Raw genomic sequence first — 27,849 nt, 5'->3', positions numbered from 1 at the left:
ACGGCAAGGAGAGAAGAAAGGGTGTGGCGGGCCGGCCGGACCAGACATGCTGGTGCATCAGCGTGTGTGTGTGTGTGTTTTACTTGTAAAGGTCATACGACAGATCTTGACACCAAGGGTGATTAGTTTTATGGGATGCTCCTTAAATGAGCTAATTTCATCAAGTTGATCAGATGTAAACATATCAATAAGATTGACCAATTTCAGCATTTTCTTCCCCACCCTTCCGTTCAAAGGTTGATTATCGCATTTTGTGCTCAAACGTCAACAACGACATCAACATGTTAGCAACGGTTTTGCGATAACTTGTACCTCTTTGCAAGGTTGAAAAGGCATCACAGCTGGCCGATAAATCTCAAAGGTCATCCCTAAAAATCCTTCACATTAATTGCAGATAAGATAAGAGATGCCAAAGGCACCTTTGACAGCCAATCAAAATGATGGCAAATCATGGCGCAGGCCTAGCTACTCTTGAAGCTAGCTACGACTTGCGTACGACGCTGACCTGGAGCTAACTTGGGCTTGAGGGAATCAAACAGACAACTTGTTGCTCGGGACAATTTGGAGTCTTCAATCAAGCATGTTTTGGAAACGTGCCAGGGTGCACATGCAAACCTGAGAACTTCCAGGCAGACCTTCAAAATCCAATTGACGTCGGTCGCCTCAACTTTTTTCAAAACAAACCTCGGCGAGGCCTATTTGTGACAGATTACTGACCGTCAACCTTTGTGCACGGCAGAGCGCAAGAAGCTTCGGGGAGGTCCAGATGCGAATCTGTTCCGTCCACTTGGACGGCAGCGAGAGGAGGAGAGTCTCCGCACACACACCGGGACCATTCAACAAACACTGGCGGCTCTACTCAAGGCTGCCTGCACACCCACGCAGCAAATGAGTGTGTACACACACACACACACACACACACACAGCAAGCAGCTCATCCAAGGAGAAGAGGAGGAGGAGGAGGAGGAGAGCGACAACCCGGCGGGCCGGCCAGGCAACAGCGAGAGCGCCAGAACGGCAAGAGAACCAGATTGAGTCCACGTTATTGACTCAGACGCAACGCAAACAAGTCTCGTCAGGAGGCTCCGGAAAAGGTTGAGCAAACACGCTTTCCATTCCGTTCCATACAGAGCAATAACAAGAAGCTCTTACCCATCAGTTGCGCTTCCTCGGAGCAAGGTTTACTGCCAGCGAGAAAAAGTGGAAAAGTGAAGTGAGCTGCTTAGTCCGTAAGGGGAGAAAAAAACTCTCGCACGCAAACACAGCGGACCGATGTTGTTTTCCTAGTAGAGCGAGAGTGAGAGCTCTTTCCCACTCTGTCTCGGTTTTCCCTCACTGGCTCGGTCAGGTCTGCCCTCCGGCTGCCTCCCTCCCTCCCTGGCTCCCTCGCCCCTCCTACTCGCTCTCTCTCTCTCTCTCTTTTTTTCTGCGAGGGTCACTTTCTGCTTTCTCGCCTGTCAAGATTTGACCGACGTTGCTTTTTATTTGGGGACGCTTCAGATGACGAGCAGAGCGACTCGCATTCGGTGTGTGTGTGTGTGTGTGAGTTGGTCCACACATGCGCAGTTGCGGCAGAGCGCTCCTCCTACCCACCAGCAGCCCGACAAACAGTCCAGACGCTTTCCCTTGATGAGTGGGCACCACCTGCCTGGCCTTTTTACGTGGTAACCACTTTTCTTGCTTTCAAAAAAAAAAAAAGAAAAAATCTTGCATTCCTATTCAAAGAGACATAAAGTGGCTATATAAAGCTTTGAAGGCTTTGAGTGACATTCTATTTTCATTTTTTTTACTCCATCATATAGTGAATTTCACCTATCACACTGTTCTTCTATCTGTTGGATATATTTTTTTTTGCATAGAAATACATTTCCAGCGATCTTAAGTATGTTTCAACATGATAACAAAATGTGGGTGGCTTATAAAATAAATTATATGATCTGAGATTTTCACCCATCGCAGGTGGTTCTGGCACAAAACTGTGCAGTGTGAAGTTTTTTTTTTTTTGTTATCTGCCAGTGCAGAGTATGAGAACATCTGTGACTTGATGTTTACCTGTGCTTAGCCGTTGTGTGTGTGTGTGCATGTATTTACTTGCCCGCCCGCCCGCCCGCCTGCCGCGTTTCCAGAACTATTTTGGAGTAGAACGTTGGATGACGTCCAGGTTTTCTACCATGCCTAAACACACACAAACATCTTATCAGCAGCGCTGACGTCAAAGGCTTACCTAAGCTCCGCAAACTCGATAAGAGCCCAAATAGTACGCGAAGCCGCTCTTCATTTTTAGAACGGGGAAGCGACCCGTCGCTGGAGGGCAATGACCCGACACGGTGGCGGCGACCAAAGTGACGGTAAACAGGCAGCGGGAAGCATGAAACATGGGCAAAGATCACTGCCGATTTGGATGGGATTGCTTTGTCCCGAAGTTCAATTTCAAATGCATGCCATTGCTTTAGGAGTTAGGACGTGAATACATCCAATACATGTTCAAAGCAAAAATGGTGCAGGAGCATTTCGTACTTATTCAAAGTCAAAGTCAAAGTCAGCTTTATGCTGTTCTTTTTAAATGACATGAATTATTTTGCCTTTGAAAAGTTGTTTTGTAACTATCAAGCACAATGTTTATGAAATACCCTCAATAAAACAAGATGCCTTGCCTTAAATTTGGGGTTGGCATTTTTGGGGAGGCTGGAACGAATTAGTTGTGTTTCTATTCATTTCAATGGGGAGAGATGCCTTGCCTTCAAGATTTGGTTGGGATGTTTGGGGAAGCTGGAACGAATTAATGGCGTTTTTATTCATTTCAATGGGGAGGGATGATTTGAGAGTCCATCGGAGTGATGAAGCATGCGCACATTTTTATTTTTAGGTAAAAATTAAAAACTAAAGAGTCCATGTGCCATAATTTGCAGTGGCCGGTAAGTGAGCATATCCCAGCTAAATATCTCCTGTAGTTATCCGGCGTGCATGTGTGCGTGCGCATTCAATAATGCATGCGGCATAATGATTTCAAGGCATGTCGAAGTCGGCGGCAGCCGGGCAGACAGCACCGATGAATAAATCATGCAAAGCCATCGGCCTCGTAATGTACACGCAAACACGGCAAAGTTCGGGGCCCAAAACGTCAACTTTGATTTTTCTTGGAGACTGGAAATGGAGGTGGACCTTTTTTTTTTTTCATCCTCGCCCCGAGAGTCACGTACCGACCGGGACTCGGAAAACGTGAGCTGCGCTGTCATACATTATTGATTCGGGTTATTTATAATACACAGGCATTCTCTTTACACTTCTGTCACGTCGTCTCACTGATGTGGCCTGGTGAGACGTGACATTTCATAAGGAAAAACGTCGGTCTTTGAGAAGAAAATGTGCAAAATGACATCCATCACGGAAAAGATCTTATTTCATCGAATGTTTGCAAAACACATTTGTTTTTGTTCTCGAGCGAGGAACTCCCTTCATTCATATTTTACACACTCTCCTTCCACGCTAATGCCTTCCGGGGCCCGCGCCGAGCTTGCAATAGAGCGAGAGCCATTAGCTGCCAGCGGCCACGCCGGCCCGTCGGCACTTACGCTTGCCCCTGTGCACACATTTAGTTTGGAGTAACCTCGAAAGGCAAACGCTGGAGCAATTAACCGAAAATGGCAAAACGGCACAGAACAGGACATGAAGTCGTCATGCAAATCTATTCTTGATGGGGTTTTTTTTACGTTGTTTTAGTTTGTCAACTGTAATTCCGCCCTTTACTGCCACAGACGAATATATTCGTCAAGTATGTTGTCATGACAAACAGATCCCCGTAGATGGCGGCGTTGCGTCGCTTTGGATTTGAGAGTCGCGTAGCTTTTGAGTCGAAGATAAGCGATGAATCGCAGCTTATCACGTTTGAGAAGTTGAAGCGCCTCGAACCACAACTGGCCCTACATCCCAACTCCTGATTGGTCGACAGCTAGGGCGCAATTTTCACGTCCCGGTTCTTATCCCGAAGCCGTTGAGGACAGACAAATAGCAAGCGCACAAAAAGCGCTTTGTGCGAGCGCGTGGATGGTTTTGTGGTCCACGAGCCCAGCAAAAATCTTTGGGAACGTAAAGCAAAAGGTCTCGAGTGCTCATCCATTATCCATGGCTTCCAGAAGCTTCTGCTCGGGTTCTTAAAAGCCTTTACACAGCACACACACCTCTGCATTAACTAGCCAGAGGAAGCCAAAGAGGGCCGAGGAATGTCCGCAGACAGATGTAGACAATATACGTCCACCTAACATTGGCACAAAGCGTCAAAGCAGCCCTGAGTGATAAAACTTTTGACACCAGAAAGCAGGAGCATCCTGGCCACTCTTTAAAGTCAATAATGTCCTGGCATGAAGCAACATTCAGACTTGGAAAGGAAAACGTCATGTCACATTTCCTTTGTTTTGTTCTTCTAAAGAGCACTAAAATTTTACGGCTAACTGTGTAGATTGCGTAACAGATCCAGGAAATGTTACAGCCATCATCATATTTGTCAAAACCCATTGTCATTGTTTTAGGTCGAGCAAGAATGGTGGCGTGCTCAGAGCCAGACTTGTTTTTGTCTTCCAGCAGAGCAGACAATGTTTTAGCCTACTTTGTCTGCTCCGCTGCCATTATGCTGACAGCTGTGTGTGCGTCTAGGCATGTTGACATGAAGGTCACGACCTCCGAGCTATAATTGGGTCGTGATAAACTGCTGCACTTTCACATTGGAAATCACAAAGAAAAATAAAAAATACAATACAGTATGACATAGGTGTCAAAGTCAAGGCCCGGGGTCCAGATACAGCCCGCCACATCATTTTATGCGGCCCGCCAAGACAAATTGTGCATTGACTTCATCAATACTCAAGTTACAAATTGTCTTCACTTTTAAAAAAAATACAGATATTGCTAGCAATTTATGTTAACATTGATCTTTTAAAAGTATTTGAACAGTTTTTACTACTCTCTGATTTTAAAGCTAGTTATTCATCCGTTTGTTGTGTAGCCTATACCTTATACAATATAAGGCTTCGATAGCCAGAATGGCCCTCAGAAGGAAACTATGACTATGATGCGACCCGCGGCAAAAAGATTTTGACACCCCTGCAGTATGATATACAAGGGGGGGTACTCGAGGTAGCTGCCACTGAATACTGCCTACTCCAAACTGGCAGCAGACCTGGATCTCCATGCCAGGTCAGAAGCGTGTGGGTGTGGCGGTGGGTTTCTGCGGGCCCATCTGGAGAACTGGCAAGCAGGCCCGAGGGCAACGCGGGCAACGCGGGCGGCCCCCTGCTGATCCAACAGGAGGCGTGCAGGTGCCCATCTAGGTTCACTGCCCAGATGCAAAGGTTGGGCGGTAATGGTGACATTTTAGGGGAAAAAAAATCATGTATCATGAAGGACGTATTTTGAATTATTTATTGATCAAAGCAAATGAGTGTAAATGAGCAAAGTGACTTTTCTGTGGTCACTGATTGCTTCTCCAAATAGTTGCCGGCGAGCTTTGCAAAGGCGTTCCTTTGCTCATTCCGTTTACAAGTTGCGTCACTTAAAATAATTCTAAATATTGACACACTGTGTAGCCGGCGCGCACGCAGACGCTTCTGCTGGGCTCGGCGAGTCGGGAGGCTTGCCAGCTGTTAGTTAAGTCAGCCTTGTTTCTTCCTAAGTGTTCCCGCCGACAGATATTCCGTTTGGTTTGGCTCGGGGGCCCGAATTCCTGCCGCAACATGGCTGCTTGAAGTGCACGCCACGCCACGGGTGATGTTGACCCTGCTAAGCTGAAGATTGATGCGCTGCAATCGCAGCCAATTAGCACAGACTTAGGAGTTTGCCGCTCACCAATTCACCCATCTTGCGTGCAGAAAATCCACGGCGATTGCTTTGAATGATTTTGCACACCAGGTGCTGCTTCTATATTTTCATAGAGAGAATAAAATGTTTGGTGACTTTGCAACCTGTACATTTTGGCTGACAAAATATGTCAATGTAACGCAAGGCTGTCTTCTGGCCCGTCTAGTTTCTTCTCCCACCTTCCTCCTCAATCCTTGCGGCGTCAGTGCTCTGATAGCTTGCTATGTGTCAGTAGCGTGTGGGCTGCTGCTGCTGCTAATTTGTGCAGAGTGGGAGAAAGCTTTTTTGGCATGTGGCAAAAGTGTATTTTAAGCCGCACAATCGCAGGCAGGCAGGCAGGCAGGCAGGCAGGCAGGCAGGCAGGCAGGCAGGCAGGCAGGCAGGCAGGCAGGCAGGCAGGCAGGCAGGCAGGCAGGCAGGCAGGCAGGCAGGCAGGCAGGCAGGCAGGCAGGCAGGCAGGCAGGCAGGCAGGCAGGCAGGCAGGCAGGCAGGCAGGCAGGCAGGCAGGCAGGCAGGCAGGCAGGCAGGCAGGCAGGCAGGCAGGCAGGCAGGCAGGCAGGCAGGCAGGCAGGCAGGCAGGCAGGCAGGCAGGCAGGCAGGCAGGCAGGCAGGCAGGCAGGCAGGCAGGCAGGCAGGCAGGCAGGCAGGCAGGCAGGCAGGCAGGCAGGCAGGCAGGCAGGCAGGCAGGCAGGCAGGCAGGCAGGCAGGCAGGCAGGCAGGCAGGCAGGCAGGCAGGCAGGCAGGCAGGCAGGCAGGCAGGCAGGCAGGCAGGCAGGCAGGCAGGCAGGCAGGCAGGCAGGCAGGCAGGCAGGCAGGCAGGCAGGCAGGCAGGCAGGCAGGCAGGCAGGCAGGCAGGCAGGCAGGCAGGCAGGCAGGCAGGCAGGCAGGCAGGCAGGCAGGCAGGCAGGCAGGCAGGCAGGCAGGCAGGCAGGCAGGCAGGCAGGCAGGCAGGCAGGCAGGCAGGCAGGCAGGCAGGCAGGCAGGCAGGCAGGCAGGCAGGCAGGCAGGCAGGCAGGCAGGCAGGCAGGCAGGCAGGCAGGCAGGCAGGCAGGCAGGCAGGCAGGCAGGCAGGCAGGCAGGCAGGCAGGCAGGCAGGCAGGCAGGCAGGCAGGCAGGCAGGCAGGCAGGCAGGCAGGCAGGCAGGCAGGCAGGCAGGCAGGCAGGCAGGCAGGCAGGCAGGCAGGCAGGCAGGCAGGCAGGCAGGCAGGCAGGCAGGCAGGCAGGCAGGCAGGCAGGCAGGCAGGCAGGCAGGCAGGCAGGCAGGCAGGCAGGCAGGCAGGCAGGCAGGCAGGCAGGCAGGCAGGCAGGCAGGCAGGCAGGCAGGCAGGCAGGCAGGCAGGCAGGCAGGCAGGCAGGCAGGCAGGCAGGCAGGCAGGCAGGCAGGCAGGCAGGCAGGCAGGCAGGCAGGCAGGCAGGCAGGCAGGCAGGCAGGCAGGCAGGCAGGCAGGCAGGCAGGCAGGCAGGCAGGCAGGCAGGCAGGCAGGCAGGCAGGCAGGCAGGCAGGCAGGCAGGCAGGCAGGCAGGCAGGCAGGCAGGCAGGCAGGCAGGCAGGCAGGCAGGCAGGCAGGCAGGCAGGCAGGCAGGCAGGCAGGCAGGCAGGCAGGCAGGCAGGCAGGCAGGCAGGCAGGCAGGCAGGCAGGCAGGCAGGCAGGCAGGCAGGCAGGCAGGCAGGCAGGCAGGCAGGCAGGCAGGCAGGCAGGCAGGCAGGCAGGCAGGCAGGCAGGCAGGCAGGCAGGCAGGCAGGCAGGCAGGCAGGCAGGCAGGCAGGCAGGCAGGCAGGCAGGCAGGCAGGCAGGCAGGCAGGCAGGCAGGCAGGCAGGCAGGCAGGCAGGCAGGCAGGCAGGCAGGCAGGCAGGCAGGCAGGCAGGCAGGCAGGCAGGCAGGCAGGCAGGCAGGCAGGCAGGCAGGCAGGCAGGCAGGCAGGCAGGCAGGCAGGCAGGCAGGCAGGCAGGCAGGCAGGCAGGCAGGCAGGCAGGCAGGCAGGCAGGCAGGCAGGCAGGCAGGCAGGCAGGCAGGCAGGCAGGCAGGCAGGCAGGCAGGCAGGCAGGCAGGCAGGCAGGCAGGCAGGCAGGCAGGCAGGCAGGCAGGCAGGCAGGCAGGCAGGCAGGCAGGCAGGCAGGCAGGCAGGCAGGCAGGCAGGCAGGCAGGCAGGCAGGCAGGCAGGCAGGCAGGCAGGCAGGCAGGCAGGCAGGCAGGCAGGCAGGCAGGCAGGCAGGCAGGCAGGCAGGCAGGCAGGCAGGCAGGCAGGCAGGCAGGCAGGCAGGCAGGCAGGCAGGCAGGCAGGCAGGCAGGCAGGCAGGCAGGCAGGCAGGCAGGCAGGCAGGCAGGCAGGCAGGCAGGCAGGCAGGCAGGCAGGCAGGCAGGCAGGCAGGCAGGCAGGCAGGCAGGCAGGCAGGCAGGCAGGCAGGCAGGCAGGCAGGCAGGCAGGCAGGCAGGCAGGCAGGCAGGCAGGCAGGCAGGCAGGCAGGCAGGCAGGCAGGCAGGCAGGCAGGCAGGCAGGCAGGCAGGCAGGCAGGCAGGCAGGCAGGCAGGCAGGCAGGCAGGCAGGCAGGCAGGCAGGCAGGCAGGCAGGCAGGCAGGCAGGCAGGCAGGCAGGCAGGCAGGCAGGCAGGCAGGCAGGCAGGCAGGCAGGCAGGCAGGCAGGCAGGCAGGCAGGCAGGCAGGCAGGCAGGCAGGCAGGCAGGCAGGCAGGCAGGCAGGCAGGCAGGCAGGCAGGCAGGCAGGCAGGCAGGCAGGCAGGCAGGCAGGCAGGCAGGCAGGCAGGCAGGCAGGCAGGCAGGCAGGCAGGCAGGCAGGCAGGCCGGCAAAGAGCAAAATCGGAGAGATTGCCGACAGGATGGACGTCGACAGGGTGATTCAGTTAGAAAGTTGACTCCGTATTGTTTAACAAAATCGATTGCAATTTCTGACAGGTTTTATATCAATTATAAATCAGAATATATGGGGCTCATGTCAAAGTTGACAACATCAACAACATGCGTAATATGCACGGCGACCAATGACAACCGTGTCATTTCTTTGAGTGCTGCGCCACGTGACTGCCTGGCAATATAGATCATAAACAGACTGGCAAGACAATCCACGACCGCATGCGCATTGCACAATATAGTAGTTGCACGTGACGAGCAAAATTAGTAACCGCGGCCATCTGCTCCATCGATGCCTTATCAGTATTTCCTCCGCCACACGAGATAAACACACCACACGTGGTTATCGGGCAGCATCATTCCACAAGAGCGTTACGATAAAAAAAAATAAAAAAAATACATGACATGGTGTCACGTTAACTAGGTGCGAAGCGGCCTGCAAAAATAGCAACGTTTTCCGGAGTCAAAATGTGTTGATCATAAACACAGGACAAACCTCGGGTAGATCGGCAGTGGCTAGGTTGCGCAATATCATATCATGTAGGTTGACCCAATAAAAAAGGCGCAGTGGGCAGATGGGCCCTCTCTCTCTCTCTCTCTTATGGCTTCTCGCGTTTCACAGCGTATGTTTGCTCAATTCATCTGGCCTCGCTCGCAGCAGCGTGAAAATGCAACCGGTGCAACAACGACTGTCTTCTCATTTTAACGCCCAAAACGAAGTTGGACAATTTCCCCCTTTGTCCCGCCTCTAGCAAATTAGCCATCAGTCCTGCTTTTTCATTCCAACACAAATACAAGGCTACGCCGAATATTTCCTAGGCCCTTTATTTTCATTTGCTTGACTAAAAGTATATTTTAGTTCTATGGACATATTTGAGAGGCCCATGAAGGTCAAACAGAGCTTTTATCCTGTCCGTCCCACCATCATCCCACTTAACCTTATTTGGTTTTGAGGTGGAATATTAGATAGAATCAAATCAAAAAGCTTGAACCTCAATCCAAAGTGGGCCTTGGTACAGAACAAAAATGTTGCTTTCCAAAACTAGAGAGACGAGCGAGAAGCTCTTTAAAAGGTGAACATGTGTTGTGCAAAGACCATCGCCGCCGTTGCCAGCCTCCCCCTGAAGTCAGACGGAGCGCGGCGGGCAAGGGGAGGGGGGGGTTCAGACCGTGTGCTATATGTCACACATGAACAAGCAACAGAGCAGAAAATACACACAAAGGCTACACATTTTCGAGGGTTGCTAGGCGCTATTTTCAGCCCGAGCAGACCGCGCCATGATTAATACATGGCAGAAGGAGGCACCGGATTAAATATTCACATCTTGCACAGCAACACACACAAAATGCACAAGTTGGGAAATTCAAAGCTCAGCCTGGCTTCTTTGTTCCCCGGCCTCACAAACTATGTACTATGTTTTGCCATGATCAACTGGAACAAGTAGGAGTCTGCTGCTGCTGCTGCTGCTGCTGCTGCTACTACTTTGCATCTGAGCAGATGGCGCAAGGCAATACCACAACTTGATGGAAACACACGCACTCAAAAGTGTCATCGCTTCATTGCACTGAAGCCAATCAAGATGGGACACAAAGAAAGATCTGAAAAGAAGTGCAGATGACTACGTAAGGAAACGCCACGTGAGCTCGACGTCATTGACGAGCGGCGAGGAAGACGGGGTCAAGGGCTCTTTGCCTCGACACACAGGAATGGAGAGGAGGGACGGACCGTCTCCGTGGTAACCGCAACAAACAACTCGAGAGGTGTTAGAAGCCTGCAGGCTTAAAGACACGCAAAGGCGAACGTGGGGCCTCGGTCCGGGAGAGGTTTTAATCAAACAGGCGGTGCCGAAAAAAATGCGGCCGGCCTTCTTCCTAATGTCTGATAGAAACAGAAATCGACAAACGGCATCATCGGCGCACGTGCGGTCGATAAAAATAACACGTCGACTGGAAGGCCGAGACAGACTTTCTTGCGGGTAGACATACGTGAACGCCACATGGAATAAGGAAAGGTAGCCAACGCCAAGCCAGCCGTGACTGGCAAGGAGACAAGTTGGCCCACAAGCGGGAACGAGGAGAGCTCCACCTTTGGGGAGATGGCAGAGAAAGCTGCCGAGAGGCTGCCGAGAGGCTGCCGAGAGGCTGCGAGTCCCCGCCCGAGCAACCTGGATGCCGCCAGACATGCCATCCACGGATATCTCCAACATTTAGTCCTAATCCATGGCATTTTCGAGGCTGGCTTTGACGCCAATCGGCAAATTCAGTTCCCGAGTGGGCCCAGTCCAAAACGTGCGCGTGTGGAAAAGAAAGTGGAGAAAAATGTGCCGTGACCTCCGCAGTGGAGGGGTCAGCGGGAAGACAGAAGGGCCTCTCTGTTTGGACACATGTGGACATCACATGGCAGATTCCGCCACGAGGCTCAGAAAGTTTGCATTGAAACATACGCACGGCAGAATTGTTCCGCACCACTTTTAAAGTCTTCCAAGGTGTAGCGAGAAAAGCAGGAACTGAACGTAGCGGCGGCAGAAGCTATTGCTTTCTCCAAATCCTGGCAAAGATCACAAAGGGGCGTTTGCGGTGGAGGCCTTCAAGAACATGACGTGAGGAGCAGCAAATTGGGAGGGGCCTTTTGGTACAATGCATCCACAGTAATTAGGGAGGAATTTATTACATGCCTCTGACGTCAATCGGCCGGCTCCCCCGATCAATGTTTAGCGTTGGGCTCCTTTTGGCAAAGCTCCTCCAGCTGGGCGCCGGCCGGGTGAGGTTTGGAGGTCTTCATGTGAACTGACGGCGGCTATTTGGGCGACTCCGAACGCCCGCACTTTCAAACGCCGGTGTATTTTGGCAAAGGCGTTGACATGGATTCATTGGGTACATCAAAAAGCTTCATTCATTGAAACGCTCGCTCGCTCGCTCGCCAGCCAGCCAGAAGAAGAAAGGCCGGATTGTCTTAATTCCCAGCGCCCGTTGAATCCGCCCCGCTATTTGAAATATCCACGTGAGGAAAACGTAGCGAGCGTGCGTCGAGCGGACATGTCACCCGAATAAGACTCGGTAGGGGATTATCTGTCCGATCGGAGTTGATCGTTCACTTCCTCTATAGTTGAGCTGGGCTGAGCTGGAAAAGAAAAAAAAAAATGTTCTTGGCACCATCCGCTCAATCTGAAGGGAACATGAGGGGATACTTGCTTTGGGTTTAGCGGGTTTGGTTTTTTTCCCGGCCGTACGTGCCAACTTTGGGTTTGCCTGAGCTTCTTTTGTGAGCCGTGCGAATGGACGGAGAGTTCCCCCGCCATCTGATGTCAACAAGCTTCATCCATCGGTAGCACTAATCTACTCTGGAGCGGAGTCGTCTTTGCGAAGCACATTTTCGCCGCGGCAATTTCCGACCTACCGACGCGTTTGTCTCTTGTCGAGTGACTCATGGCGGCGGAGAGAAAAAGTGAGTCACACAGCATTTGCAATAGAAATGCTAAATAAAATGCAAGGTTGAAAGGGAAACTTTTCATGTCTAATTTGGCGGATGGTTTATTTTTCCCTCATGATGGCGGGTAAGACATCTTTGAGCTCGCCGCGTGCGCCGGCCGGCCGGCCATTAAGCAACGCGGACGCCGGCTCAATTTGGAGGCTTTCAGCAGCCAGCCAAGTGCCCGGGATCGTTAATGTGAGACAAAACGAGGGGGCGGGGCTTGCATTACGAGACGCCGACAAAGACTGGACTCTGAGTTCAAGGGGCACAATTCAGAATGGAGCATCACATGAGAATTTGTTTGTTGGCATCAGGCAAATCCGCCCCAAAAAAACGAGGCCAAGTCATCCGCCGCTTGCAAGGTGCCATATTTGTCTTTCTTTTGGATTTGCTGGGTTTTCTTGGGCTGGCTTTTGGTGGCAGGCCACTGTTGATTTGCGGCGGACAAAAGAGGTGAGGGGCCCCCTTGGGATCCATCCGTGCAATGCCCAACAAAATGGCCTTTGTGGACCCGATTCACGTGTGCAGGGAGAACAGGGCTGCTTGTGTCTATTAATAGTGTCTAAGAATAGAATTTGACATTGTTATTCTTTGCGCGCATTGACTATTATTCGATTTTCTTTGTGTCCATGAAATAACCTTGCCTACAACGACTAAGTATTTTTTCCACGAGATGAAGAAACCCAGATGTAATGTCCCTCACATCAGTGTGGAAAATACAATTGGTCATCAGCAAAGTAGATAAAGGGCCAATTTGGCCAGCATGCGGTCTGAACACGGTTAATGACAGAAGCGTTATTGTCCCAATCAAACAAATTGCCCGCTGAAAAGATGAAAATTGATGTTTTGTTTGAGGGAGGGAGAAGCAAGTCAAGCTCGTCACTCTCATCTAGCAGACAAAAAAGGTGATCTATGGATTGGATTGCACCCAAGCCAAAGCCAAATTTACATTGTCAGCTGACAGACTCAAATAACATTCAAGATTTTTTTTTTTTTTTTTAAAATACCACACTGGGTATAATCATCACGGAATAATCAATCATCATAGCAGGAGACTTGGCATGTGATCATTTCACTGATTTTCTAAAGCCTGAGATGAATTTTGCCTTGAACAAAAACAACTCAAATGTCTCACATTAGAAATGTTGGAGTCAAGGCGGACAGTTGTAAATTTTGCCTCATGTCTTCTTATTTCTTCACAGATATCCGGTATTTTCCTTGTGGACAAGCAGCCTGGGCTCGCCAGCTGGCTGTGTGAGAAGGCATCTTTGTGGGGTCAAACAAACATTCCCACGGATGGTCCGGTGTTGCCGTGTGTGTGTGTGTGTGTGTGTGTGTCGGCGTCTTACAATGGCATTTCCATGCGAAAAGTGCGTCCCGCCACCGCACGGATGCTCGCTCATTAGAGCGTCCGCCCCCCTGGCGCAATCGTGTGAAAATGCCCGATGGCTGCCGACACGAGACAATCGGCCCGGGGTGACAAGCGGGACAACGATCGCTACCTCTGTTCGTTCGTCGTAAAAGAAAAACAAATGGGCTCACTTGTTATGTCAGCGCAATGCCCATGCGCACGCACAAATGAAACCGTCACGCACGTAAACAATCTGTGGCTCGTTTTTTTTTTTAGTTTCACATCAAACTACCGCCACCGCACAAAATGGACGTCTGGCACATTTCATTCAAGGAGTCCCAACTTGACTTATCCGACCAATACGAGATCTCTTCGAATCTGGGAAAATCCTGAGTGGAGCAAAGAACAAAATCTCATTGCGTACATTTGGAGAGGCTACCCGATCTGTCGGCGATTTTGTCCAGATTTGCGGCTCCATTTTTAGATTTCATGGCGTCCGCGCAGATTAGTGGCTGGAAAAGTTCATTGTGGCTGCCGAGAGCCAGCCGGCGCTAAGCCTCCGCTCTGCTGGGCTCAGCGGCATTGTGTAACATTGGATTTTGTTTCGGGTTATCGAAGCCGCGGGATTACATCCTCGCCGAGCGAGCCACCTGACCGGCCTCGCCGCCGCCGCAGGCTACACAACAAATCTCGCGTGGTCACAGCCTCAACGGGACATCAAGGAGGGCCGCAAATACGGCAGCGGTGGGAAGTAAACATCCAGTTTTCCACTTTGGATTGTGAACTAATACTGGAGCAGATGTGCCGCCTTTGGGCTTCATCTTTGAGGTCTTGTGTGTTACTTAATCTGCAGATCTTTTGCGAGGGACATCTGGACTGCCGACACAATCTCGCCGGTCAAGCTGTCACAGAAGCTCAGCGCTCTCCAGCGAAATGCGAAGTTACACGAACACAATCGTTTGTCCTCCACAAAGAAGCGGCGCATATGCTAGACAGCGAGCGAGAACCAGGGAGAGAGAGAGAGAGAGAGAGAGAGAGAGAAAGCGAGGGCAAACAATAATGAGGCTATAATGTGTCCTCGCCGACAAGAGCTTCCCTTGTGCTCCAAAAGAGAGCGTTGCCATCAACTCTTGGCGCCTTCCTTCCATCTCGCCGCTGATCAGAACGACACCGTGAGAGGATGAACGTAATGCTCTCAAACTTGCCAGCAAAACTGAGAAATGTTTTTTTTAGGAGGGACTTTTACTAGAATTCAAGACAGTCAAAAGTGTTCCTTTAGATAGTAAAGGTGAGGACCAATCACAAGCCTTCATTCTCGACAGTGCACTGTACATTCTTTTCTTTCTTCTTTAAATAGAGCTAATGCAAGCCGTCTTAATTTTGTTGTCTTCTCCTCCTTGTGACCAAAAAATCCCCGGGATAAAACCGACACGTCCCCGCTCGGCTCCCCGCACGTCACATGAATAATTCACAACCACCTGTCACGGATCACTCTTGTGAATAAGATGCTTTTGTTCTTTCTACACATTTCCTGAGCCTGATGCAGCACCTGACAGAATGTCACACACGTCTTCCAAGCTCGACATCTGCGAGTTAACTCCCTTTCCGTTCTCAATTTGACAGCACGGATCATTTGGAAATCCGTTTATTGGCTTGAAGCTGGAACACTTGCCGAAGACACGCAGGGAGGACGTGCAAACTCCGCAAGGGAAAGATTGGCGACCTGCGAGGCGGTCTCGCCAACCATTGTTCCACCGTGCTGCCGTCAAGAAAGACAAAGAGCGGTACAGAATAGCGTCGGCCAGTCAGCGCTCTCATTTTGTTCAAAGTTGGAGGCGTCAACACACTGCACAGGGATTCTCTCTGACTGTGTGTGTTGAGGTAGCGAGCTGCTGCATCACTATTTATTGACGCAAGGGCCCACCAGCCATTACTGCTGCTGGCACCAGGCGGCGAATGAGAGACTTTGTGTGTGTGTTCGGACTCTGGCGTCCAAGGCCATAAGGAGAGGTCCAAAATGCCAAGTAGCGTGTCAACATGCCAGCCTCTGCCACCCAGGTTTAAGGCGCACAAAAAAGCCCTTCAGCGCTCCTCAAACGGCAAAGAGCAAACTGTCACGGACTTGGAGAAGGCCTGAAGGAGAGCAACCGGACGGAGGAGGGGCGGAGCAATACGGGAACTAACGCCAGCTAACTTTCTCTTATCTTATCCTCACTCCCACTAACCAAAAAAAAAAAGGCAAATGTGCAATAGTTAGCAGTAAACAGGGGATTAAGAAAGGCCTCCTTTGCCATAACTCGCCAAATGGCTCATCCGGAATGCACTTGCGCCGTGTCGCGCCGACAGCCCCCGGCCGGCCGGGCTTTCTGCTCTAATTGATTATAAATAATTCAGCCGCCAGCGGCCAAAGATTTCCCACCGACACGCTCTCCGAAGACGTGTAGAATTTGATCGGCCTCATTTTACACAACATCGACTTGGAAGGAAAGAAAGAAAGATGGACATGTACAAGCATTGGATAGAAGGGAAAGTAAGTTGTGAGCGTGACTAAGTCAAGGAGTCAGTGATCAAAGTGTTCTAGGTGCCAGTGCGAGGGAAGAAGGAAGTGACACTTTCCGCTCCAACGGGCGTGCGCTGACGTAAGACGCCGAGCTGCTGCTTTGCCGCGTCCAAAGAGGAGACGGAGCGAGAGCGCGCGACATCTGCTGTCGGGGCAAGGGCGGATATGAACGCCATCTATGGAAAACGCCATATATGGAAAAACTCCATCCATCCATCCATCCGTCCGTCCATCCATCCATCCATCCATCCATCCATCCATCCATCCATCCATCCATCCATCCATCCATCCATCCATCGATGCGACCAAACGGGCGTCCATCCGGTGCCGGTGAGGCGAGCAAAGGCATGAAAGGGGCCGCCGGCTGTTGACGGCCTCCACAATGGTCGTGGCTAAGCGTGCCCCAGCACAGCGTGCTCCTTTCACGAGGCGCCATTAATAGACTCCATTAGCAAGCATTAGCGTGACATCCACAACATGTCCACAAACAAGGATGCCTTTCCAAAGCGCCAACCCTTCCAACACTTGCTAAATGAGTTTTGGAATCGGGTTCAAAGTCAGGACAGGGGCCCGGCCAGGCGTAGCGCTGCCCCCCCCACCCCACAAAAAGGGGGCTACTGTTGGCGTCGCGGGCTACGGCCAACTATAGGAAGTCGAGCGAGCGAGCTTTGCGGCGGCAAGCTCATTGGATCAACACAAAGATTCATCAAGCCTCAAATCGCATCAGTCAAGCTTGAGCGATTCTGCAGGGTCACCCATTAAATGCTGGATGTTCATTTGACTGCGTTGAATCTTCCCCTTGTCTGCTTTTTAGCGCTCCCGGCCAATAAGCGCCTTCCTTTCTTTCATCTCGTCAACTTCATATTTCATGATGGGGGATGCGACGGGGCAAAGAGGGATCACGGCGCGCTTTCGCTTTTGTTTTGCATCCGACCGTGTGTGCCAAAGCGGTCATGAGCAACATAAATCCAAAGAATGCAAAACGATGTGTAAATGTTGGTCTCCAAAGTAACATTTGAAAAAGGATTGATTGACTTTAATATCTGCCGACAGTGCCGGAGACTTTTGAGGAAAAAGGGACGGTTTTCTATTGGCATCATGAAAAATAGATCATGAAGGTTTCTATGGGGAATTTGCGCCCCCTTGAGGAGGCAAGGGCTTTCCACGCAAGCATGCTAATAAAATAGGTGACAGCTATTTTAAATCGACCAGTCCCGGGCCTACTTTGAAGTCTTTTATGAAATCATATATATACATATATATATCCAAGTATAGGGTGAGGGGAAAAATTACATCAGAGAAGGACCAGTTGAAAGTAAGAGTTGCAAGTGTTTTTTTTTGTTTTTTTTAAACTAATAATAATCTCACCGCTGCAGTGGTTTGGACCCAGCAAGGCTGCTCTCCAGAGCTCAAAGGCTGAAGAGGGAATTCTTTTGCTCCAGTGACGTCATGATGCAGCAGAGATGCACTTTTGGAAGACTCCAGCAGTCCACTAAGGAAACAGACGCAAAAAAGTTGGCCTCCATCACACAAACAGCTGGGGAGCTAACCCTAAAAACTAAATGTTACCACTCTCTATTATGCATTTATTTGGACGTCATATCCGCGCTTGTTGACAACATACAAAAGTTTAAGTACACTCCGTCTCCTAAGCTAAAATTAGCAGTAGGTACTTGTAAAAGTAGTCAGGAAAAACAAAACACCAACCTGACAAACTATTCAAGCGTTAGCTCGTTACTTGACATAAAACAATACAACTTGTGTGGTCCAAATAATGCCGAAAGTCTGAGCCGCGCTCACATTTTGTGCCAACGACAGCCTGCCTGCACCCTTTGGTGCTCCTCTGCCGCTTCAGCCGAACTTTAAAGAGCGAAATCAAATCAGTTGGTCGGCAGAAATGCGACTTTTCCCACTCACTCCTTTTTCTTCTTCTTCTTCTTCTTCCACTCAGCTGTCATAACACGCTTCGTCCATTTCCGGAATGGGCGGAGCCTCTCGGAGATCAGTGTAATTGATTGGCGGCTGCGACGTCACAGTGGCGGAGCGTGGACGGACACGCCATTAGGTACACTTAAGTCTTGGTTTTCGAAAGACAGTGACGCCATGCGTTCTCTCACACCCATATATATATATTTTTTCCATTGACAAAAACTATATTACCTCCGTTTTATTTTGGCTTAGCTGAAACAAATTGTGGGTTGAAGTACATGAGGAATTTTCAGTGTCTAACATGCTCGACTTTCGAAAAGATAGAATAGTGTCCTACCATGTGTGTGCCTTGGGCTGCTTCCTACAAATGCAAAGGCGAGTGCCAGCGGGTGGACGAGAGCTATTTGCTTTGGAAATAATTGCAACGGGGTGCAACTCCACAGCATTTACTGCGACAATTTCCTAAATGTCCTCTAAATCCAATTTGGATGATCACAGCCTCCCACTTTGCAAGTAATTGCTCATTGCCGACTCACTAATGGCTTCTTCTAATTTGGCCAACAACTGCCCTTCAAAGAAATCCACCCGTCCGTTTGCAACAGCGCTTGTCCTCATTAAGATCACGACTGGCCGGATGGATGGATGGATGGACCGATGGACAGGCGGACAGACCTTCTCGAGCAGTCCAAGATAAACTCGCAGTGGCGCTGGCAAAGTGACAGGAAATGGCAGCAGCGGCCCGCTCAACGGGAGCCTACTTGGCAATTTCCTGCTCGCCTTTCCACTTATGGAGGGAACCGTAAAGTGGGAGCGCAGATGATCAACGCAGCGTTTTAGTTGCTATGGCTCCACAGAAACAGAGCATCTTTGAAAGGAAATATTTGGGATAATGATGCCAATAAAAAGCACAGCTTGATAGCGGGGGCGATCCGTGTCCCCGCCCCATTTCGTTACCATGACGACTATAACTGGCTCCAAACAAGATGGCACGGACAGTATTGTATTTTCCTTTCCATTTGCAGCACTTCACGCCGCTAAATGATTCAATGAGTGTAGCAGATGTGTGCCCCAATAAATACAACTCGACTTACCTTCTTTGAGACATCTTCACAACTCTTGATAAACGCGTTATCTTGGAAAAGTGTGCTTCCAAGAAAATGTGATGCAGCTCTGCTTACCTTTTGGCTTTGACATGCTGACGTTTTTTCAGCTCGTGTCTTCTTGAATGTGGCTTAGCTTCATCCGTTGGCGCAAAGAGTGCATGTCATAATAAAATGTCATCCAGGTCACTTTAATTATGGTGGACTACAAAACAGGCAACGCTCCAATTTTTTTTTTTTAGTTTTTATTTATTACTCATCAGTTTCAAGTCATTACAGAGGACCGTTTGTGGGTTCTTAAAGGGTTTTGTCCATGTGATTAATTTCGAGTGAAAGTTTTGCATTTGATCCACAATACTCAACTGTGCTGACAAAACACGTTGACACGATAGCACAAAAATATTGTGCTGCGTTACCACGCGTATCGGCCTCACAGTTTCCAGTTTGTATCATCAAGTGGCAGATTTGAAAATCAGATATCGTCAGATCCGAAGAAGGCCTTGTTGTTCTAAATACGATTAGGAGTACATCGAATAAAAACAGTGTTGCTGGACACGTCCACGTAGACACTCAACAGATACCAAAAGCACAAAAGTTGGCACGTCATCACACAGCTTTTGCTATTGGTTATTACAAATTGTCAACAAAATCCAGCAAATGAGTCCCACTTTCTGCCTTTCCAAAGGACCACTTGGGCTGTTATTTGTTTCCAAAGAGGCACTTGAAATGAAAGGATGATTCCACACGCACGGCTCATCAAGTGTTAAGGTCAGCGCTGTATGCTTAGCCCTCCCGCCTGACACATGGCCACGACGTTTTGCAAACATCACTTTTGCATTCTTGAACAGCGGTTGCTGAGCGGGAGGGTGGAGCGAGGCACACGAGTGTCGGACAAGCTTAGTGTTAGCGGGCAGTAAAATAGACAGCGACTTGGTCCATATAGCGTTGGAAACAAGTGTGAAGCTTGCCAATCAAATGATGTGGCAGGGATTTGTGTCGCCGTAGTGTGAGGCAGGCTAGCAAAGCCAGCTCGTGTGAAGGCATCTGGTGTCCACACAGACTGAGGTCAATTGATCACTGCTCAACTTAAAAGCTTTCCCCCACAATTGAGAAGGGGACAGACAGCTTGCCACTGTGCAAAAACCATTGGCTGTGTCATTTTGCATTTGACGGGAGGGGCAACAAGTCACATTCAAAAGTCAACTTTTTCCTTCATTATGTCCTTTTGATTCAATGTGAATGAGCAACTGGGGCTTGGGGACCGCCGGAGGAGAGGAGGAGGAGGACAAGTCAACGTAAGAAGGGAGAGAGGACATTGAAAAAGAGAAGAAGAGGAGAGGTTAAGGAGGACATGAAGGCTTCCCGTTGTGTTCTTCGTGTACTGCGTTGGCTTGTGTGCGGCGTCAACTTTGGGCTGGCTGGAATGCGTGACGACTGGCAGGAGATGAGGCTGAGCTTCAACAGTCCGTCGGTAAAGGCAGTGTAGGACTTTATACACAGTGAACAGTATCATGCCATAAATTAAAAATCATAAAAACATTCACAGGGTTCAAGCCCTGTCGATGAGCTTACGCATCCCAAGTGTTACTTGGGGCAGAGCTATAGACACACAGCGGAAGGCAAACTCGGCTCACCGGCTTGCTCCTTTTTGGCAGCACTTTGTGCAGGTACAGCGGTGCCTTGACTTGTGATACGAGTGCCAAATCTCAAATCTTTTTTCTACGTTCCGGTCCGTTAATCTGTTCCAGCTTTTTTGTGATGAGAAAAATTGCACTTCAAACAACATAGTTAAATGACAGAGAATGTCAAATGTTCATTGACGTTGTACTGCTCCTTTTCCACTAGAGGGCAGTATACTGCTTAGAAATACTGCCGACAAATCAAATGCACCAAGAAAAGTCTCATCTGAGCTCAGTAAGGCACAGTAATATTCAGACATTTTTCAGAGGACCTTTGCTATTCACTGGGGATTGGGCTCCAGCCCCACCGCGCTAAATGTGTTGCTGCACCGTTTGTGTGCGACATCGCCATTGCTTAAAGGCTTACGACGACTGCGACATCAGCGCGAGCCCGGCCGTCTTCAACCGCTCGTTAGTCAAGGCGCCAGTGTGGTTCGCCGAGTCATGTGTATATCTATGGCTCTGCTCCACCGAGTGTTCACCAAAAAGACCTTTGAGTGGCGAGGCTTGTTCGAAAAGAAAAGAAGAAACCCAAAAACAACAGCAGCAACTACCGTCAGAGACAACATAACGCCAGGGCGGCCAGGGCTCCCAACAGGAAGTACGTCACTCTGTATAGATGGAATGGGCAGAAGATCACCATAGCGATGGACACGGGCAACAGGAGAAATGACATCAGGGGCAGCAGTTTACTGGGGGGGAGGGAAAGGGCAAGTCGATGTTGGGATGCTGTGGCTGTATTTCTGCAGCCGGGCGAACGTGCACCTACCTGTCGGTGAGCCTCTGACTGTCGCAGTTGACGAGCCTCAAGTAGATGCCGCACAGGGGGACAAAGTACGGCCAATAAGGGTCCTGATTCAGCTGGGTGGAGTAGCTGCCAAAGAACAGAGCGCAACAAGTAAATCATTGCGTTAAAAAAAAGGATCTTGACTTTGTCCGCAGATTCCCTGAGCTCAAAGTCTAGAACTTTGCATTCGAAAAATCAAAGAATACGGAATAGTCGTTATCGTGCCGAAATGCACCTCAGGTTACGGCTCCAGTAGACGAGCGAGGGTGCGCTCAGGACCACGGGGACGGTGAAGAGCGCCGAAAGACACAGGTGGAGCTGCAGGTCATCACGGATTTCCCGCAAAACACACTCTGACAGCAGCGGCGCACTCTCGCATTCTCTGGACTCCGTTCCGGAATGTTTTCTGTGCGTCTGAGGGGCCTGGAAGCGGTTGCGGGAAAAATGGAAATTTCTTCCTGTGTTCAATTGCATTGCGTTGTTGACTTTTTTGACTCACCAGATTGAGTATGTGACGCAAGGATCTTTCCGTCATCTGTAGTCTCAGTACCTGGACACACAATTGCAAAGAAGTGGCAGCCAGTTAAACTTTTGACATGATGTACAATGGGCACATTCGTTTTATGATTCAAACAAAAATCTAGAAAGGGACATTTTTCTTTTTCATTCACTCACCCTGTACAGGTGAATGCCAAAGGCAGCCATGATTGAAATTGCTCCACAGGTGTTCCAGCCCAAAATGGTCAGAAGTACCATGACGATGAGCTGAGCGGGGAGGCGCAGAGTGCCGCAGTGTCTTGAGATGGACGATCTGGTACGGCGGGAACAATTAATAAGAACCCCCGGTTGTTGTGTTTCTTTGATACACCAAAAATGTCCGTGCTGCATGTTTAACCATCAACTGTAGGCGTAAAAAGCAGGATTACAGAGGATGCTACTCATTACTTTACATTACAAAAGACTTTTTTTGTTTAATTGCTCTTTGAAATGTACCCGACTCAACTAGTTTGTCTCCATCCAGTGGTCGACAGAGGAATTGAATCCGAAAAGACAAAAAAAAAAGACAAAAAAGACCGAATTGTTGATACCTGTGCAGCAGAGCTAAGAGCAACGAAAGAAGCCGCGTGCTGAGTCGGAGCAGCACGGTGCCCCAGTAGGCCACGGCTGCGCCAATGACGTACAGGAGCGGGTGCAGGAGGTACGGCCACTCGGCGCACGGCGCCGTGCCGTCGTCCAGGAGCGTGTCGGGAAAGATGGGCGGGGCCACGTCCATCATGGGAAGGCACAGCAGCGTCCACGTGTTTTTCAACCAACTACAACTGATGAGCACAGAAGATGTTCAACGAGGCTGACGTGGCCACGCCGGTGGCAGCGCAGCGCAGCGCAGCGCGCCCACCTGAAGAGGATGTGGAGGATGTAAACGGACAAGTTGACTTTATGGGGTTGCAGGCCACTGCGGAGCGCCAGGCTCATGGACACAGCTCGGCGTGACTTGCAGATGTTGGACAGTTGCGCGCCGCAGGCCAGCAGGAGAGTTACGGTGGTGTACACCGGCACCATGGGGATGAAGAAGCGCAGGATCTGTGCCAGGAGTTCAACACAAAAGCCTGTCAAGAGTGCGAGGCCGGCAGGGCTGACGTTCGGGGACTGTCCCACTTTAACGCTCCTGCTACGGACAGGAGCTTGACTCAAGGGCCTGCTTAGCGACCCAAAAGTGTCAAAATATGAAAAGAATAAAATCCATCTCATTTCCTTCCCATAAAACAGAGAATTCAAAACAAAACAATTACCTGTCCCAACACCTTGGGTAAAGACGTCCTCACCGACACCTGGATAAAGACAAAATATGAAGGGATTGGAGCTCAGAATTCAAAGTAGACGGTCCTCATGAAAAGGAGACATTTTAAAGTTTAAAAACTGTTTTTTTTCTTCCATTTCTGACACTTCACATGTGAACTGCTTCAAAGTTAGCATCCGCAACCTTATACTGGCAGTTGGGGGCAGTGTGGAGCTGAAGGTGGACACTGGACTCGTTGTCAGGACGATTCGTGTGGAGCATCGCCGAGATTTCCGTCACCGATGGGGCACTGGCGCAACGATGGCACGCGGAGCAGCGGGTCAGAATGTGAATACGGATGATAGCGGAGACAAATGATCACTCACCTGGCGCTTGTTAAAACATCTTCAAAGAACCACGGCACCTTCATTCTGTAGACACTTGGCAATCGAAAGACTGAGCAAAAAAAAATAATTGCAGTCAAGTTTTTTTTTCTCTTCCACCTACTGCCCAAAGGTTTGCTTAAAGAGTGTCAAGGCTTACCATTGTCTCGCTTACACTCACTTGCGACGTGAATCCTGAAAGCCTGATAGACCTAAACACACACACGGCAGATGTCAGCGGTGCAGCGGCAAAACCGGGACGCGATGCTCACGTCTCGCCGCGTACCTCGTGAAAGTGTTGCAGCTTGACGCTGTGGAAAAGTCCACTGGAGCTCACGGTGACTTCGCTGAGTGTCAAACCTAAAAAATGTATTTTGAAATGTCGTCTCATCTTCGATGGAGCGCAAACAACTCACCAAAGGATAAAACATGCGGGACAGGAAGTGACAGAACCAACGATTCTCGCCGCTGCCACTCGCACTCCAGCGTGAACTGCAAGCCACCAAATCACAACGCCAGTCAGGCAAGTGCAAGCGGACTTCGGGTTACGCTTATCTGGGTTCAAGTGGCCGCCACCTGTTTGCCGGTGGGGTTGGAGGCTGACACCACCAGATGAGTGAACGGAGACAATTCGCCGAGGCTCAGCGTCAGCACCTGGAGAGGGTGCCGAGAGGGACAGACGGGACAAATCAACAAGTGGCACGAGTGGCGCTCAGCTCAGACAGCCAATGTCCTCCAATCAATCACCTTGTACGCAGGAAGAAGCTCCGTCGCCTTGGACAAATCCACCGCATGCTCACTGCGGAAAAAAAGATTTCTACTGCGCTACAGGACGGCGACACCATTACGCGTGGAATGTCGCCGCTGGCCGAGTAGCGCCGGCGCGCTTACCACAAAGAAGCGTTCTGCCGCACGCAGCCGTACACCCAGCCGCTCATGTCCTGGCGAACACGCGTGAATTAATGTGCGGATGATATTTCCATTGGCTAATTACGGCGGAGCGCGGCTGCGATCGTTTCCGCGCAACTCACCCAGTTGCTGCTCCGACAGTAGAAATGGCTGTAGGCCTTCCTGCGACTGGAGAGGGCGAACACAAAGTATTTGACCTCGGCTTCCTGGAAGCGCAGAGCCCAGTGGGGTGCTTGCAGTCAAGGCAGTAAAAGTCATCTTACATGCCAAATTGTGCGGCGTACCTTTGGCGTGCGATACGCCAGCCGCAGAGTGTTCACTTCGCTCAAAGCCTCCTCGGCATCTGAAACCATCCAAAATATTTGTGAAAATTAGGAAATGAACATGACTGAATGTGAGTAAATATAAAACCACCTTGCAGGGAAAAAGCGGCTTCTTGAGTGTCTCCCAACATTTGGGCAGAGTGTCTCATGAAATGGTGTTTGAGCACAGCGCTCTTCTTAGCCAGGTTGTCTGTGAACTGAAAAAAAATAAAAAATATCCAGTGACATGCCAAATTTCAAATCAAACTTAACCAGCCACGGCGGACGGACTTGTCTTGTTTTGGGATCGATGAGGTCATAGAAAGCTCTGACCGTAGCGAGAACGAGCTCTTTGCACCTGGTTGGGAAAATATGAACATACACCATCTGCTTGATAGCTTCATTAAAAAATAGTAACAAATGGGTTGTTTGTGTTTACCACACGATGGATAGGTGGTCAGTGGAAACCCACGTCCTCGGAACTGCAGTGGCCTTGGGGGGTGGGGGGAAAAAAAGACGTGTTAACAAGTAACAGGCAGAAAGAAAAACAGGTCCGGTGAGATTTCCTGTCGTGGAGGTGCCAAGTGTGTATAGGCTAAAAAGCTAAAAACCCATCATCCCATTTTGAAATGCAGGCGGAACCAAATGTTGCTTTGTTTTTGGGATGTTATTTTGATGATGCACAACATTCAACTCACCACCAATGACAACTTTGTAGGGTCTCCTGGAGAGCAAGGTATGGAGGTGAGACCCGAGCGCACTTGGAAATCGCGGTGTCCGCCGCCAATGGACACCACCGTCACGTTCTCGAGCCCGTCCGCCTGCTCCGCCCACTTTTTCCTCAGTGCTGAATAGAAATCTGGCGGCAAAAAGACAACGGGTCAAAATACGACGCATCTCCGCGCGTGCGGGCGCGTGGTGCTTACCCCGCAGGTAATGGTCCAAAACCAGCACCGGGGCCAAGTGAGGGGTGGCCTGGGTGATGATGAGATGGACCAGAGCCGTGTCGAAGTTGGGCAGCGTGAAGAGTGCCCGGGCGAGCAGACCGCCCATAGAGTGGCCCACGAGCAGCACGCTCTTGGGGGGCGTCTTCAGGTGCTACAAAAACAAGCAGAGCGTCTCAAACCAAATATTTGTGCTGTCCTCAAACTTACAAAAAAAGTGTTTGAGGCCCAACCTTGTAAAGTTTGAGAATGGCCTTGATGCTCTCGTGGAGGAAGTGCGTCTGCCGCTGCAAACTGCCGCCGTAGAGGGCCACCAGTTCCTCGTTGAAGTCCACGGCAAACACGTTGAAATGGAGACCGCCTTCTGCATTCTCCGCCTTCCTCAAGGCCACCGAACCCAGAGAACGCGCTGCGACGCACAGAAAACAGAACGTCCCTCGCTCGCCATTTCAAGTCCAACGACGAGATGCGCTGGTTGAAGAAATGATCAATTCCTGGTGGTGTTGGTACCTTGTTTGTAGCTTCCGGAGTTTCCGTGCAGGAAGATGACGGGGGCCCCGAAGAGCTGCAGCTCGCGGGACTCCTGAGTGTACGCGCCTTCCCCGTACAGATAGAGCCCGTACGCCGGGTACTGCCTGGTCACGCGACGAGGCAATGGCACACGCTGGACAGACCATTTTGTAATGCAGCCATATTACGGAATTCTGCCTGGTGAGCACTTTGCGTTTTACTTGTCACATGAAGCCTGCTGGAAAGGGCAGAAGGCAGCGCAGCCACTTGTCATGACTAAGCGCAAAACTCCCTCCCGCCTGACTTGCTTGACAACTATCGCATTGCTCCATTGTTGTCAGGAAAAGCTGCGTGGCCATCCTTTGCAACGGAGGGTCGGACTAACCGGTAACGCTGAAACATCAACGACTGACTGCCCTCTTTTGGCAATTTGGTGGTTTATGTAACAGCAAAAATTAGAAACAGCCTTTGTTAAATGTTTCACCGAGATCTAGCAAATGTTGCAACAGCCCAAGACCTATAAAGGTCACTGGAGCTCTACTCTAAACTCAACAGGAAGTAGGCCATTGTTTATTTACTTTCCTTTGAAATGTTGCTTCACTTTTGACTGAGGTCATATTTGATCAAAGTAGCTTTGAATCCGATGTACTTGATTGACACGAAATTCCAATCCCAATGTTGCCAGGGCTCCTTGACATAGCTGCTCGCACCTCATATGTACGTCTTCTTATTGTGCAAAATCTACTTTTCATATGCTTAATTACTCAAAGTCATATAAAACAACAATAATAAAACGCTTCGGAAGCGGTCACTTGTGTATTCCTTTAGACTTGTGTATTTCTTGGCGAATCAACATATTGACAGTGGATTTATTAGGACGTCGGTCTCTGTGACGTCAGTACAAATTCGGGTGGCGTCGTAGTAACGACTCTCCGCTCCGTCCCTTGTGTCATGTCGCGGAATGGCGGCCTCACTACTTCTTCACCAACGGCTTTCATGTTGACAACATTGTTCTTTTATATTTGACAGAATTAGCTATGAGTCGCAGCCTATGGTTACCTACCAGGTACTCGGGGTATTGGAACATGTAGGTCATACTGCATCGGTTCTCCTCAAAGCCAGTTAGCACCTCTCTCACGCCGAGAGCGACGAGCCCCAAAGCGAAGCCGTAAAAGAGCAGCGTCGCCGCCTTCGTGCTTCTTCCCCACTTTCCTAACCACTCGCATCTTCCCGGGGGTTGCGTGTCACTTGTCATGTTGCCCCCCGACGAGACTCTCCGCCGGGCTGTCACACGCAGCCACCGGAAGCAACTGGCACCATGGCGACGGAGGAGGCACTGACACGTCACTTCCGCAATGTGGCGGAAGGGATGGATGGAACCCTTAGGAAGAAAATTCAACGCACGGCTACAAATGCCCACTAGGTAGCG

The 27,849-nt window shown here is 50.9% G+C and overlaps 2 protein-coding genes across 10 annotated transcripts in view; both read right to left on the bottom strand.

Moving 5' to 3' along the window:
* The window catches only part of LOC119115028 (histone deacetylase 4-like), a 39,855-nt gene extending 21,756 nt beyond the window's left edge, over positions 1-18,099 (bottom strand). For 3 of the 9 annotated variants that reach the window (XM_037239145.1, XM_037239146.1, XM_037239147.1), the window contains exon 1: positions 1,153-1,563. In XM_037239145.1, the coding sequence (XP_037095040.1) occupies positions 1,153-1,156 (4 nt within the window). In that variant the 5' untranslated portion in view covers positions 1,157-1,563. The other 6 variants (XM_037239149.1, XM_037239151.1, XM_037239150.1 and 3 more) reach the window with 6 other exon arrangements.
* A 1,272-nt stretch (positions 18,100-19,371) lies between these two features.
* On the bottom strand, positions 19,372-27,757 carry pgap1 (post-GPI attachment to proteins inositol deacylase 1). Its single transcript, XM_037239491.1, has 26 exons — positions 27,484-27,757; positions 26,421-26,574; positions 26,144-26,319; positions 25,893-26,064; positions 25,665-25,825; positions 25,406-25,458; positions 25,258-25,324; positions 25,079-25,184; positions 24,949-25,007; positions 24,787-24,870; positions 24,647-24,696; positions 24,503-24,554; positions 24,332-24,409; positions 24,172-24,247; positions 24,042-24,115; positions 23,916-23,967; positions 23,759-23,828; positions 23,577-23,682; positions 23,386-23,424; positions 22,992-23,176; positions 22,684-22,914; positions 22,271-22,406; positions 22,095-22,145; positions 21,831-22,018; positions 21,578-21,682; positions 19,372-21,500 (listed from the first exon to the last, which is right to left on the bottom strand). Exons 1-26 carry the CDS (start codon positions 27,673-27,675, stop codon positions 21,365-21,367), a joined length of 2,853 nt encoding a protein of 950 aa, XP_037095386.1. The 5' UTR covers positions 27,676-27,757; the 3' UTR covers positions 19,372-21,364.
* Between the last annotated feature and the right edge of the window lie 92 nt (positions 27,758-27,849).

Source organism: Syngnathus acus, chromosome 21, assembly GCF_901709675.1.
Source record: "Syngnathus acus chromosome 21, fSynAcu1.2, whole genome shotgun sequence".
Lineage (NCBI taxonomy): Eukaryota > Metazoa > Chordata > Actinopteri > Syngnathiformes > Syngnathidae > Syngnathus > Syngnathus acus.
The sequence above is the reverse complement of the archived record's forward strand: the minus strand, read 5'-3'. Positions and strand labels throughout refer to the sequence as shown.